The 15,052-nt window shown below is 42.3% G+C and overlaps 1 protein-coding gene across 3 annotated transcripts; it reads right to left on the reverse strand.

Annotated features, from left to right (window-relative positions):
* Positions 1 to 87: 87 nt before the first annotated feature.
* Positions 88 to 13,133, reverse strand: tpcn1 (two pore segment channel 1). 3 transcript variants are annotated; one of them, XM_037097687.1, is made up of 27 exons: positions 11,921 to 13,133; positions 8,327 to 8,418; positions 8,077 to 8,213; positions 7,431 to 7,607; positions 7,236 to 7,349; positions 7,018 to 7,148; positions 6,662 to 6,750; positions 6,086 to 6,120; positions 5,892 to 5,950; positions 5,660 to 5,759; positions 5,459 to 5,575; positions 5,220 to 5,344; positions 5,089 to 5,137; positions 4,936 to 4,999; positions 4,797 to 4,841; positions 4,232 to 4,288; positions 4,095 to 4,148; positions 3,895 to 3,967; positions 3,530 to 3,637; positions 3,273 to 3,434; positions 2,597 to 2,712; positions 2,243 to 2,289; positions 2,065 to 2,133; positions 1,859 to 1,955; positions 1,101 to 1,240; positions 918 to 998; positions 88 to 827 (listed from the first exon to the last, which is right to left on the reverse strand). In XM_037097687.1, the coding sequence occupies exons 3-27, from the start codon at positions 8,107 to 8,109 to the stop codon at positions 684 to 686; spliced, it is 2,286 nt and encodes a 761-aa protein (XP_036953582.1). In that variant the 5' UTR covers positions 8,110 to 8,213; positions 8,327 to 8,418; positions 11,921 to 13,133; the 3' UTR covers positions 88 to 683. The 3 variants fall into 3 exon arrangements, with proteins under 3 accessions (XP_036953582.1, XP_036953581.1, XP_036953580.1); XM_037097686.1 differs by lacking the exon at positions 8,327 to 8,418 and having other exon boundaries at positions 11,921 to 13,132; XM_037097685.1 differs by lacking the exon at positions 11,921 to 13,133 and having other exon boundaries at positions 8,327 to 8,429.
* Between the last annotated feature and the right edge of the window lie 1,919 nt (positions 13,134 to 15,052).

The raw sequence follows: 15,052 nt of genomic DNA on the forward strand, positions 1-15,052 counted from the left end.
GTTATAATTCTTTCTAGTTATTTACTCACTTTTCTTCCAGGTGAATGAGCAGTTACGAGTGTTATTATACAGCAAAAAATACATCAATGACAATTTGAACAATTTAATAAAATCCCTTCTTAACTAACTCAAATACATTACAGAATAAGAAGTTATATAAAAGTATAATAGTCTGTTGAGACATTAGTCAGGAGATACAATGTAATTGTCTTGTTGAGAAGAAAGGAGTGGAACTGTTTATACTTTTGGTCTTTAGAGAACTTAGTAGAAGTAGTGTCTGGGTTAATACTGATCATTGGAGCCACTGGACTAAGGCATCAGGTTTAAGTATTACATGATTTACAAGAGGTCACATAAGGCCTACAGTAGTATACATCCACAGAATACTGTAGTCCTGCAGGCTCTGGTAATACTTGCTGCAGTCTTTGAAAAGGCCAAAAGAGGGCAACATTCCCGCTTCACTGTTCGAGGGACAGAGCTGCACTGCTGTCCTTCTTTCAGTCATCAATAACTCGTCTCACTCTCCCGACAGTCCAAAAGGTCCCGGACCAGTTTCCCAGCTGTGCCAAATGAGGATCGTGAGCGGGGAAACTGAAAGCGACCTGGAGTGATGGCGTTCCTTAGCATTTAAAAATAAAAAATGCTGCGATGGTGGTGTGTATGCTCTGCCTGCAAAGTGTGCGTTAGTTGATGCTGTGAGGTCCAGTCTGTGAGTTGAGCTGCGGCTCTGGGCAGGTAGACAGGTCAGGGGCGGGACTCTCCGGATCCAGCTCCAGGCTTTGGTCGGACTGAGGCAGGTTTTCCCTCGAATACTCGGCATACCACTCCTGCAGCAGCAAGACAGAGAAGCAGGTTAGGAGGTTACGAAAGACCAAACTGCTGTCATGGTATGCAGGATGGTTTCTTCTGTTTCTTACCTGTATCTCCTCCTCGTACATTTTTATGCTGAGGTCACTCTTCGTTCTAGACCTACGGCCAAGGTACACTAGAGACAAGTGCTGCACACAGCACAGCAGGAGGGAAAGCAAGTCAAATAAGTTGGAACTAAATATGACGAGCAGAGGATGAACAGTTTATTCTGTGTTTGTGTGAGTTCTTACCCCTCCTCTGTCCATGGCTGTCAGGACCCCCTGTAGGGAGCTGAGGGAGGACTGACCCGGGCAGGTCTGTTTGTACAGCTCCAGAGTGGCCAGAGCTTCGTCTCGACTCACCTCTACTTCAAATACTATCCCGTTTTCATCTAGAGCATGTACGCAGAGATTAAAATATTCACTGAACGCTCATCCACATTAGAGAAACATGATATATCAAACCCAATATTGGTAAATATATTTACTGGTGCGGGTAAAATGACACTGTATACATGGAGTTGATAATACAAAAGCCAAATCACTTTAATGGACTTAGGATACAGTAGGTGGGGTGTTGCCTCTGATGTCACAACACTGACTTAAGTTAGCTAATCACCACTTGCCTAATTGTAACTTCCTCCCTAAACCTGACCTGAATCCAAGCCTTCAACTAGAGGTGGACAAAAGTACACACAGTCTTGACTGAAGCAGAAGTACAGACACATGTGTAAATAAAGGTAAAAGTATTGATTTGTCTGCCGTGCCTCATGTGCACCAATCGATAATTTCCCTCAAATACATTAAAGTTAAAGTGATAAGCCTGTTTTGAAATGTAAAGAATAAGAAGTACAGATATTTGTAGTAAAATGAGGGAGTAAAGTACATATACCTCAAAAATCTCTGTTACCTCCCACCTCTGCTTTCACCCAAGAATTAAATGATTTAAGTTATGGGGAAATTTTTTAACAGGTTTATATCTGCACAACATGAGTAACACGAGGTCTCACCCTCTGGGTTCTCTACTGGTTCCCGGTTCTTGCGGCTGTAGTTCATTCGGAAGACAAATGCGTCCAGAATGAACGCCACAATGATGGTCATCACCACCTACAGAGACAACACAAACTTTCACTATCACTAGTACACAAATAAAGGCCAAACTCCAGTACAAACTTCTGCAGATAATTCTCAAACACTGAGAGTCTACAGGCCTCACCATGGTAACTATGTAAAAGGTCATGAAGTAGAGTCGGCTCCAGTGGCTCGTCATAGAGGTGACTCCTTCCTGTGAGAGAGTGAACAGGACAGCAGTCAAACAGCGACACCCACTGATCGGTAACAACACTGCAGAGATGTGACTGAGGAAAGAGTACAGATAAAAGATTTGATCTCACCATGGTAATGTACCAGTTATTGACCACAGTCAGCTCAAACAGAGTCACTGGAGGAGAGAAAAAAAAACATAATGCTGTTATCAAGAATAAAATAAACTGATCCTGGTTGAAAGTGCTAATAAAAACATGATCTTTCATTCCTCGGCCCAACACGGCATCAGTACTCACTTTGGCATCAAATCAGCAGTTGAAAATATTCCCCAACAACAACTATTATTTGCTCCTTCTGAACAAAATACATAAACTACAGTGTACAGCTGTTTTTGAAGTGATTTAGAGTTTTTAATGAAACTAAACTAGAGCTCAAGCTGATGACATTGTAAACTACAGACAGATGGACTAAAAAAGGATTACCAAAGCTGCTGAGAATGTTGTTGAAGTTATTGAGATAGTAATAGCCCTCTTCCAACACTGTCTTGTTGCCAATGGTGATGTTGATCTGTCTGTAGGAGTCTGCCACTGTGCTGGCGCTGAGAGACAAAACAGACGGAATTAAGAGCGGTTAGTGAAAGTGAACACAATTCATCCTTTTGTAACACAAGCTAAAAAAAAATGCAGAAGACCAGTATTCAAGGAGAATTCTGGTATTTTTACGCTAGGACGCTAAACGATTTGTAATCAGTCTATTAGATCACCTTAGCCAGCAGCAATAACATAGGCAACACTAACCCAATCATTCAGGCCAACTCTGACCCTCAAAGCAAGTCAAAAGTACTTCTTTTGGCCACTGATAATAAATGAAGAAACCCTTAAAATGTGAAAATATTAAACTTGGAATTTGCCCCCGCTGCTTCTCTAATGTCTGCTCTCCCCCTCGCTCCTCTCCTGACACCTTCACATCTAACATGGTGTGGTGACTTCTGGCTAAGGCAATACACTGGAACAATTCCAAAACTTTTACACCTATTTGTCATTTACACAGGGCCCAGGTTTAAAAAGACAACACCAACACATTCCAGTCAGCCCATATGTAGAATACTGACATTTCAGGTGACTTATTTTTAAATGTTAATATGACTTCTTGACTCACTTGCAGCAGTTGGGGTAAACCACATCTGCGAAGAACTCCATCCCCACAATGGCAAAGGAGTAGTAGAAGATGATTAAGGTCAAGCCCAGACTGGCCATCCTGGGGAAGAGCTCGAACATGGTGTCCAACACGTTACGATACCTCTGCTTTATCTTAAACAGCCTGTGAGAGAACAACAAAAAACATTTCAACGTAAAGGAGAATATAAATGAGTACGTGGACGCTACACTCTCAAGAGTGAGAGATAAAAAGTGTACCGGAGCAGCTGAAGGGGTCGGAGAACTACGATGAAATAAAACGGCTCCATATCAAAGGCGAGAGCGATCAGACCCAGGAAGGCAAACACAGTCACTGAGAAGTCAAACCTGGACAGACAAAAAACAAAAACACACAGTCAGTGTTTGACACAGGGTCAGAGACATTTGTGATAAATTTTCACCCCAAAAAAAAAAACACATTAAAATGACTGAAGTTTTAGTAAGAATACTGAATCCAAATGTTCACACTCCAACAGCATCTTTGGATTTATGCATGTGAGTTTTTTGGAGTCTGACATTTTGGATTCAGTGGTTACAAATAAGACAATCAATCAATCAGCATCAGTGTCCAAGTTATTACTCACAGATTCCACCCAGAGCTGAAATAAGCCATCGGCCCCAAACCTGAAATTTTCAATAACACCTCTACACCGTAAACTAAAAGAGGAGGAACAGAGGTAGAGTTGATATTAGTATTGGAGCGAGCACACAGTTTGACACCTTGAATGATCAGTTTTACATTGTATGAATGCTTTGAGTCGGAGACAGCAGACGATCTACTCACTGGTCAGAAAAACAATGTAACTCCAGGGGACAAATCTGGACCAAGAAAATCCACCTGCAGAGGGAGAGGAAGGTGAGAGGTCTGCAGCGCAAAATCTCCAGTGTTGTGCGTTTATGTAACCCGGGGAGAGATCTTACTATTCAGCGTGTACGTCTCCACGAGGATCCACACACCATTGATGGCCACCACCGCATCTGCAGGCACGAGAGAAGGTTAAAGGATAAGTTCACCCAGAAATGATAATTCAGTCATTCTCCACTCAGACGATGAAAAGTCAGGTCGAGTTTTGAGGTTCACAAAACATTTCTGGAGCTTCACAGCAAAACACAAGCAATGTTTACACAGACAATATTCTTTATTCTGATTGAAATCGTTTACAAGTGAAGATTTTGGGTTACTGTATATTCACGTCAAGACTGTGGGCACAGAAAAAACGCAGCAGTAATAGAAACGCTGCTTGGTGTTTTAACCATTTAAAGAGCCAAAATCGTCACTCTAGCTGCTAGGTTTCACCATTTTGCTGTTAAGAACCAGAATTTATTGGTGGACTACGAAACTTTATCCAACTTTCCATCAGCATGAGAGTGAGTTGACAATGATTGAACTTCCATTTTTGGGTGAACTTGTCCTTTAATAGGTTTATCATGACAGATTGTTGTTACTGCTGAGGAGAGCGGGGCAGATATAAATGATTTCACTTACACATGGCATACTGGAAGCCTTTTGACTTCACAAGCAGGTTGATGCCTGTTGAAGCGGAGAGAGAGCGCTGACAATAAGGAACTGAGAGACTGACTTCTTCAGTTGTATATACAAACAAGGAAAGAAACAGAGAACTTGCCTTTGAAAATGAGGAAGGTCGTGTGTGGAAGGTCATCAAACCAATGCTCTCCACTGCGCCGCGCCTTAACAACAGACACTTGTATGTTAAAAACCACCACAGGGACATTTGGGGTGAATTATAACTGAACAGTACAAATGTTTAGCTTCTTACCTTCCATTTAAGGCCTGTGACCTCATAGAACTTATAAAAGTCCTGTAAACTGCAGCACAAAAGACTCATTAAATCACATTAAATGCATCAAAATGAAGGATTTTAACGTTAAAGCAGTGTCAGGCAGTCACCTGAGCATAGGCGCCCCCGAGGTGTTCAGAGCTTTGTATGTGAGGAAGCGGTCTCTTGCAGACATCCGAGGTCTGTAAAACCGCATCAGACCGTCAAACTGTTTGAGCGACACGCCCATCGGCCTCTGGGGGGAGCGCCACATCAACACAGACAAACGCAACAGCCGTGAGCGCCTTGTAAAATAAATCATTTTTTCCAAAGATACATAATAGATGACACAGAGCAAGTGAGGTCATACCTGGCGGCTAACCAGCAGCTGGAAGGCGTGGTCAATGGCAGAGCGTTTGTGAAGCAGAAGAGATTTAAACTTCATCTTCTCGACATCGTTAAATGTATCGAACACCACAGCCAAGAGCTGGAGAGGACACAGAAAATGACGTGAAGTACAAATATATCACGAGAGACACTTTGGAAGGAGTGAAAACGAGGCTAACTGTACCAGGTTCATGATGAAGTAGAGCTCTATGGAGAGGTAAACAATGAAGAAAACACAGGACCAGCGGTTCTTGGAGTACGCCGGCATCATCACATCTGGGAAACTACAAGAAAGACGGACGCATGAGAAAACTGCACACATGTGGTGAGACACAAACATTGGCGATGAGCTCTAAAAGGAGGAAGTACTGCTGGCATGTCGTGTGTTGTGATAACTGAACCATTACTTTGCTTACTTTGCTGTGGTCAGCAGCACAAACAGACTGACGAGGCTGTTCTCCAGAGTGCTGAAGTACTGCGGTGGGAGGAGAGGAGGAGAGATGTGATCATCACAGACACAAAACTGAAACAAAGACAGCAACCACCCCGAGTCCCCGAACTTACATCACTCAAACAAACTAACATGAGGTGAACTAAAGACTCAACGTACCGGGTCAGAAGTGTTTGGAGAGAAGAGACAGAAACCTGGAGGAGACAAAAAGGACAGTCAGACAGAAGATGGTTCACTTTTTGATAAACTATATTACATTTTTTAGTACAAGGAGAAAAAAAACCCTCAAAACAGCATCGCAGCGTTCTCCTAAACAACTGAGGTAACAAAACATAAAATGGCTCCATCTTCCGGATGCCCAGAGATCCTAAATTGATTTGAAAGACATGATTTGAACCCTCAACTTCTGAATCAAGCTCTAAGAACCACAGGATTTAGCTTAGCAGCTGCAGTAAATGTTTCAGCTTCAATCAAACATTCAATTTGGGATATTAGGGCTCCAACAGACTGTTGCAAGATCACACTGGACATGCTGCATGGAGAAATCTTTTTTTCTATCGTTTTAAAACAAGTCTCCAGCCACTTCAGTTGTTTAGGTGAATGCTGAAACGCTGAAGCTTCAGAAATGTTTTGCAGGCAACGAAACATTCCATCTGCCTGAGAGTGAGTGGAAAAAAAATGAATTTTCTTTTGGGTGGCTAAACTTTATATATTAAAATATATACGTTTTCTTACCCAAGATAGCAAATATAACCATGAAGAAGAGCAGCAGTAGGAGGATGTCAATAAAAGGTGGGAGGGACTGGAAGATCTGACGCAAATTCCTGTTCGAGTGAAAGACACTTTGTAAATGAAGACTGCATTAAATAGTTAAATCAGTGGTGTCAGTTTACTCAGGGAGCTGGAGAAGATTGTGGTAAAAACAAAACTAACTCGAACATCGAAGTTATACGAAAGGCTCCAAGTCCAATACAAAGAAACTCTTATCTTACACTTCTCAACTGAGGAAGCTGATCCTCTACAGCTGATTTATATTTTGTGATCATGACTTTAACCTGTCAGTGTAAATTTCATTAAGTGTCACTGCGTACCTGCGTACAGCGCCGCAGTATCTACAGTCCACCAGGAAAATTGGCCTGAGAGCTCGAGTCACTCTGACGTGAGACGTCTGTCTGATCAGAACCACTATGGCCTCCACGAACTGCAGCAGCAACACACACGTCTGTGCAAACAGAGCACACAACCTGAATAATACACAGTGACAGAAGATGAATCTAGCTTCAGAAATTACCCATCATGCATTAGTTACCTTCACCATTGTCCTCTTGTGTCGTATGAAGGTGCCGAAACCCAACCAGCGAAGTTTCATGCATAGCTCAAACGCCACCATAACCAAAGCCAGCAGCTCCAGAGTGGCGTGGACCTGCAAAGGCATCACATACGCTTTAACACCAAACTGTGTGTATGAGCTTGTGTTTGCGTGTGTGAGTATACGTTCACTCACGTAGACGTCCAGGCGCAGCGAGGGCACCGCGGGAGCTTCACACAGAGACAGCATCATCAGCAGGAGGCCCGTCAGAAGCTCCATCATGTAGAACAGGTGGTTGTGGGCGAACAGGTACGCTGCCAGCGCCTTCGGGTTTCGAGGATGGGTGAAGAACTTGTCATTGTTCTCTCCCTCCTGTATGTGAAATTTAAATGACACATATATTTATCAGACACTGTAAGCCTTTTGATTATACTTAAAAAGGTGAAAACGAGGTTACTGATTATTTTAAACTATCTGACAAATTGCTTCTTTAAATGTGCAGAAAACTCTGAACGTTTGGCTGTGTTGACGTTGAACATCTTTACTCAGGACCTTTTTAAGTTAGCGGATGACTCTTGGTTACCAGCAGAGAACTTCCATATTTCTGTCACTACTTCCTTCTATATTTTGAAGTTCCTTGTATCCGAACTTCACTTATCTTGTCACAGCTGCTCATGATCTAAATATAGCCCTATGAAAGTGCTCAATGTTTAACCATGTAGAAGTAATACAGTGTGGAGGGTGTAATAAAAAACCATTATGATCATGTGAACCTTCATGTGACTCATGAGCCTGCACACTCTGTCACTAATAAATGCCACAATCCATTGCTTGTGAATACCTGCAGGTAGATGGCTGCTTCTTGGTAGTTCATCTCCCAGCTCTGCCGTAAGGACACATTTTGGCCTCTGTGGTTCTGGGGCCCAGGCGTGGAGATCACAGCGTTGTTCACTATGTCATAATTGCCTCCTCCTCCATCTGGAAGAAAACACTTCAGTGTCAGCGTATTGAAACAGCTAATGATTATGTGCAAAAGAAAAGAAGTGGTCTACACACAGACAGACGGAGTACATGAAGGTGTGTGTGCCTACCGGTGCAGCCTAGTTCTAACGTCGAGGCGTACGATGAGATCACTACCGGACTCTCGTTATGGGTCTGATCCTCACGGCAACCAGCTGCCTGCCTGCATAAGCACTCCATTGATCAGTTAGGATTTTTCTGTGAGCCTCAGCTTTGTGAATGCACTAATGTTCCTGTGTGTGTGTGTGTGTGTTTGTGTCATTCACAGTATGCTGGTCTTACTCCAGCATCCACACACATCTGGAGATACAGATGGCCAAACATTCCACTCAGGCCAGATGCAAACTCCAGAGACAAAGTCACAAGTGGAGTCAGAGTCCTCACAGTTCCAGAAATATCCAGGCAAGGCTCAGGGAAACAAGGCTGACACTGTGACACTGGAGACCAAACAATCATTCAATTGAAAATGTTTATGTAGCTCAGTGCTTCTTGGACAACTGTTTGCTTCTTTAGGAAAAATGTTTCTCTGACATTCACCTTGACAATAGACACCGTCACCAGTGATGGTGAACTGTGCCTGCCTTAGCAGCCGAGTTTAAACTTCGAACCCAAAGCTGCCAGTAAGTGAGAAAGTCTCGTGTCTGCACTGATGTCACATTGTCTAATACGCCTCCTTCCTGCCACAGACAGGATGCAGACCGGAGACAGATAAACCACAGGCTGACTTAATCCCGTGCAACCGGAGAACATACGACCAACTCTAAAAGACAGGGAAGACATCTAGATATATAATATCACAGAGAAAGCAGCATGTCATTGTAGAATTTTAAATGAGACTACTATCAGTAAAACCTGCACTGTCTTCACAATTACCTCAAAAGTACAACAGAGACAGCTGAAATCCAGAGAAACTCTCAAGCAGGATCTCTCATCAATAAAAGTCACAGTGTCTTTCTTGAACAAACTCTTCCTCTAAGCGTCTTCCTGCAGCTGCCTATTTTAGAGGTCTGTCTGGGTGCTCTTCCCACACACTGTACATCACATGTTTCTGCTTTAGGCACCACTCCTAAGAACAAAAAAAAAGCCGGTGAAGAGATCGTATGAGTCTGTGAAAAGCAATCACAGACATTTCCTTCCCACCATGACGGCGGCAGATCGAGCTGAAGTGTGAAGATCAAATTCCAGTCCAGCAGCAGCCTGGCTGTTATCCTGACAGGAGTACACCGCGTGTCCGCCGTGTGCTATTCCAGCCCCTCATTTGTTTGAGAACAATAACATGTTTGAAGCTCCCAGTCAAAAACACGGTGAGGTCAGGCTCACAGCAACACAATCAGGCTCAGCAGTCATGACTCTTTCTCCAAGGACAAACAACAAATAGTTTGTAGAGATCTGAAGGGTCCTGACCACCAGCAATAAAAACTGAACTCCACACGTCTGTCCAGGCATGTGATTTGTCACAGAGGTGACACTTTTCTCCTGGTCCAAGTTCAAACTCCCTCGCTTTCCAGAAAGCTCCAACAGCAGTCAGACAGAACTGAAGGATCTGTCCTCCTTGTCCACCACTCCCAGATATCCTGAGAAAAAAAAAAAAAACCTCCTCTCCTCTTCCTGTTCACCTCCGGAGCCAGAGAAAATGATCCAGTTAGCTCACACACACAGACACTTACACACAGGCTGCAGACATTCACACACACAACACACACATGCTGCCCATGAGCAGCAGGGAGGGGCTGAGGGGGTGCACAGTCTGCTGAGGCTGCAGTTTCTCCGATGGGTCATTTTGTAGCTTATATGTGAGGCATACAAAGGGCAGCGGGATTACTATGTTGAGTGGATGCATGGATACCTATACATACTGCACACACACACACACACACACACACACACACACACACACACACACACACACACACACACACACACACACACACACACACACACGTGATCTCAGAGCCTGGTGGACAGCCTCCATCAAAGCAGAGTAGCCTGGACGAGCAGCGTGTACACAGCCGACTGTCAACAACATTCAGTGGCTTCAAACTGCACATCTGGTGAGTCGACGAGCTTCAACTTCATTTTACAAAATCTACAGCTGGAATTACACTTGTAATATATACAAAAATACTAAATACTCTTCCATCAACAACACCAGAAATGTTAATGATCTCCTCTCAAGCAAGAAAACACACTTTCATGAGTCTATACAACAAGTCTGTACTCAGCTGTCAGTTTATTTGATGAACCATACTGAAGCTAATTTTGTTCAAACTGTTTCAGAGAGATGTTGATTCAACTTCATGTGATTCTGGAGGCTCTAGTGGAGAAGCCAAATCTAATATTTCATCCACCTCATTTCTATTGAGGGCAAACGAATAAAAACACACAGTACGGATGTTTTCTGATACTGATAACCAATAATTAGCCGCTTCTCTTGGCCGATACCAAAATGCTCCAGAATCAGTAAAGCACCACAAACTACAGCCTCCAAAATGACTGTAAAGTTGAACAGACACCGAAAATAGTTTTAATAAAAACTTCATGGAGGTTGGATTTAATGTGTGGCTGTTATCATCGGACTGCAGGGGTTTTAGCGTTGTTTACCAGATAAACTGGCAAATGAGGGTATGTTCACCTTCACTCAATTTTTTTTTTTCTCCATGTTTCTACTGTTGAATGTTTGAGCTTCACTGTGTAGTGCTGGGTTTCACATACGTCTGTTAAAAGCTCATTAAAAATAGGATTTTAGGAGGTGATATGTGACATCACAAACAGTTCTGAGACCAGTCTTGGTGTAATATATTTATCATGTGTTGAAGAAACTTGACACATCCAGTGCAAAAACACTGAGAATTAACTTTACAGTAAAGTAGGAGACATCTCCTGTTGTCAAGTGCTTAAAGGTGCACTATGTAGAAGAAATGTTAATCAGAAGAGAAATATCTTCACTGACTTATTTCTTTCTGTCTATAGGAACTACAGAAACTCTTTAGTTTCTTTGACTGTATAAACTGAACAAACTGACCTTGAAAGGACAACACAGCTTAAACTGTTTCACTTTCTTTATATGTGGCGGACCCTGCCACCTTTCTAGTTTCAAACAGTGTTTTAATCTGAGAGCGGCTTGTTTATTCACTTATGGAAGTAATGTATATTTCTGAGTTTGTTTTATTACCTCAAACTGTGCTGTAAAAAGCCTCTTATAAAGTTGCACTATGTAGAAGAAATCAGAAGAAAAAGCTCCTCACTGACTGATTTTATTCTGCCTAAACAAACTAAACAAACAAACTCTCTTCGTTTCACTCCTGTTTATATGTGGCGGACCCTGCCACCTTTCTAGCTTCAAACAGTGTTTTCTTCTGAGAACAGTTTGTTTATCCACTTCTGGGTGGGACCAAACATGTTTTGAAGTATTATCACCACATCAGTGTTTGGAATAATACCTTTCTGAGTCTCTGAATTTCTTTTACCAAAACTACACAGTGCACCTTTAAACTTTTGCAGTGACACATATTTACACATCATGTCTTCAAGGTTGTTTTGTCTTCAAACAAGATAAGGGAACATTTTTTTAGGCGGGGGGAAGGGGATCTTTTCTTGTTTATCTGTGCCTGTATTCCCAGCAGACATGGCTGCCCTGTGGGTGAGGATCAGGTTGTGACACTTACTTTCGTCTCCTCTCTCAGCCTCCTCGCTGAGCAGCCCGCTGTTTGCCTCGTCCCAGGTCAAGATGAGAGGCACATCGTCGTCCGACTCCATGCCAGCAGATGAAGAGGTTGAGGATCCCGTTTAATCGCACTTAATCTGATCTACTCACCAGCTTAAAAAAAAGGGACATTGTTTGTACGACGGCAGCAGCAGAGCTCGCAGCGTCTGACGTGAAGTTTGTTGTTAGCTAACTGAGTGGCTAACTGATGTGCTAGCTAACCAGCCGTTAAAACGTCCGTTGTGACAAACGCCGCGCGGGAGGAACCGGGTTTCCTGCTCTCAAGCCGTGTGAAGCGGGTCGAACCTGTTGTGTCCACACTCCGTCTCCGCCCTGTCCCGGATGGCATCTGTCACCGAATCAAGTGCTTCACTGTCACTCAGGCTAACGAGCCGAGACGGTCCGTCTGTGTCCATCACGGGATCATCATCATGTTCATCAACTTCATCATCATCATCGTCGTCAGCGCTCTCTGCTGTTTAACTGCTGCTGCTAACATTTAACTGACAACCGAGAACAACTGTTGTTTATCTAAATGAATCCTGTCCAAGGAAACAATCCCCGACACTTCACACAGACACTACATGAAGCTCTACAGATACTGTGGACAGCACAGATCAACAAACATTCACGACAACACTGACGCACTTTACGGCAGGCTGAGTGACGGAGGGGTCATATTTTCAAAATAAAAGTCGATGGCTTTATGAATGAGTTTATTATTATTATTTTGTGTCACGGAAGGGACTGGAGCTGTGACCTGCAGGAGCTGCTGAGCTGAGGGACATCTGGTCAGACTGTGTGCTTCACTTTCTTCATGACACGCATGAAACAGTGCTGACTGGAATCATGGAGATCAACTGACTGAACTTTAATTCCTCCATTCATAACATTTAACATAAACAAACAAATTGCAAATGAAGACTATTAGCTGAACAACACACACCTTCATGCTCTTCACCTCTGTGAAGAAGCTGTGTGTGTCATATGCAGTGCAGCTGTTTTGTTACACTGAAGGCAAATATTAACTTCAGTTGAAATTTGTGCTGCAGACTTTTTATACAGCTACATTTAAGTTTTATTTTATTGTCAACTTGTTGTTTTGGAAGAGGAGTCTTCAACAGAAAGATCATCTAACAAAAAGATTTTTTTTAAAACCTGACAGAACTTATGTATTAGACATATGCTTGTCTTGTTGAAATTGAAATTGAAAATGTACCTGTGACTGTATGTTTTGTGTATAAAGGATTTTGTAATGAAAACTGAGTCATGTTTGTTTGTTTCATGATATTATTATTTGATAAACTGTCCGTTATGTGAGCAATAATTTAACTGTAGTTTGTTTAAGTGGAGCTCATTTTTAACTATTTACCAACACACTACTCGCATACATTATTATACCTATAATTTAGCTGAGGTGTCCCAGATTACCTGAATTCCCCCTATTCAAATATTAAAGTACTGTAACTTGATTACATTCTGTTAGTATTGGAATAATAACAAATAAATACCAGAGAAATGGAATATCAATTAAAAAAGGTGACCTATCTTAATGCTACTAACGATTGTTTATCTGAGTTGGTTTTATTAAAATCTGATCTATCAAACGATCAAACCCAGGGCAAAGCCAAAGTCTCTATACACAAGACATCTGCTCTACCAACTAAGATAAACAGTGTTGTTCAATAGTTCTGCACCTCTCTGGCTGGATCCATGATAAGTCCCACCCACATATTTTCTGACGAATGCAGGTGGTGCGCGCCAAAAGGGGCGGTCTCGCTCGTTTCCCGCGTGAAGTTAGCTAATTTCCCTCCAATATTTTAGATACTATATTAGTCTGATGGATCATCACTCTGATTGCAGCTCTTCTCTGAGGACACGAACACGGTCAGTAAACTGTTTTGTACGAATCTTCTTTATGTGTACATTTACCTGCTCAGTACAGGTGTATTCTTGTCTGTGTGAGAGGTGTACAGATCAGTTATTACTTACCAATCTCAGGTAATAAGCCCAGGTAATGTTTCTTCATAAACCAGTGAGCTCCACATAGTAACTGCCTTCGTCTAAGCCCACTAAGTTTTATGTATGTGCAGATTTAAAAGGGAGCCAGACTCCCTCTCATGTCTGCAATTTGTTTTTGCCTCAGATGCTTCTGAAATAACTCTGAACACGAAGCTGAAGACTTCTCTTTTAACTGTTAAGTGTTGAGGTAAATTCGGCTGGAACATAATCCTCTAACTACATGCAGTTAAATCCGCGATGGAAGTTGTGTTTTGCTCGGTGCACCAAACTCCATTGTGATTTTGGCCGTTTTTTCTCTGCCGTGTTTATAACGTGAATAATGCGCAGTTAAATAAAAGTAGGTCACTTTGTCAAAACGTGTTGGTACTCTCGGTAAAATCGGCATGAAGCTTTCTTTTTTAAATGTATGTATTCTTTAGAATGCCATGAAATCTGGTTAGCTAATGTTTGCTGGTCAGTTTAGTGAGTGGCTATGTTGTGTTATGTTAGCTAGCTGACTTTAAAGTTGTTGCAGATGCGCTGCACGGTTTGGGAAAACACTTTATCAGCGGTTCAGCTGCCCTTATTAACGAGTAAGGACACATTAACCGGGTACTGCCACTATAACGAGCTTTTAATCAGCGTCATTTAATCGTGTGTTTTTACAGACGGGTTTGCATGTTAGCTAACGTGTGTGTCTGTTGGAGAGTGTTAGCATGACGCCATTATCCTGCTGTGTAATGTTAGCTTGTTAATACTAGCATCGTTACAGCCTAATATCAGAGTACAGCACTGTTAGCTAACAGGCTCCATGTGTTGTATTTGATAATGTCTCAGTATGTTAGTATGTCATCATCTAGAAGGTTATTCTGAGCAGCTAAAGTAGTTTTTACACATAATATGCAGCCTCATTGTAGCCTGCACAGAATGTATTCAGTGTGTTTGTCTCAGTTCTGGTGTAATGTGTTAATTAAATCACTGCACTGACTCCCTGTGTGTCAAAAGATAGACTTTAAAATCCTATTACTTGTGTATGAAGCACTAATGTTCTCAGGACTGAATACATTTGGTGTACTTTTGGTTTACCGTTAAA

This window comes from Acanthopagrus latus, chromosome 5 (genome assembly GCF_904848185.1).
Source record: "Acanthopagrus latus isolate v.2019 chromosome 5, fAcaLat1.1, whole genome shotgun sequence".
Classification (NCBI taxonomy): domain Eukaryota; kingdom Metazoa; phylum Chordata; class Actinopteri; order Spariformes; family Sparidae; genus Acanthopagrus; species Acanthopagrus latus.

Bases quoted from the DNA above. Each gene is read 5' to 3' on its own strand.
- tpcn1 (XM_037097686.1), bottom strand. From the start codon at position 12,011: ATGGAGTCGGACGACGATGTGCCTCTCATCTTGACCTGGGACGAGGCA. The intron at 5,138-5,219 runs GTGACTGCCTGA...TTTGTGCTGCAG, and splicing joins TCGGGGGCGCCTATGCTCAG to TTTACAGGACTTTTATAAGT. The intron at 828-917 runs GTAAGAAACAGA...TTGCTGCTGCAG, and splicing joins TGTACGAGGAGGAGATACAG to GAGTGGTATGCCGAGTATTC.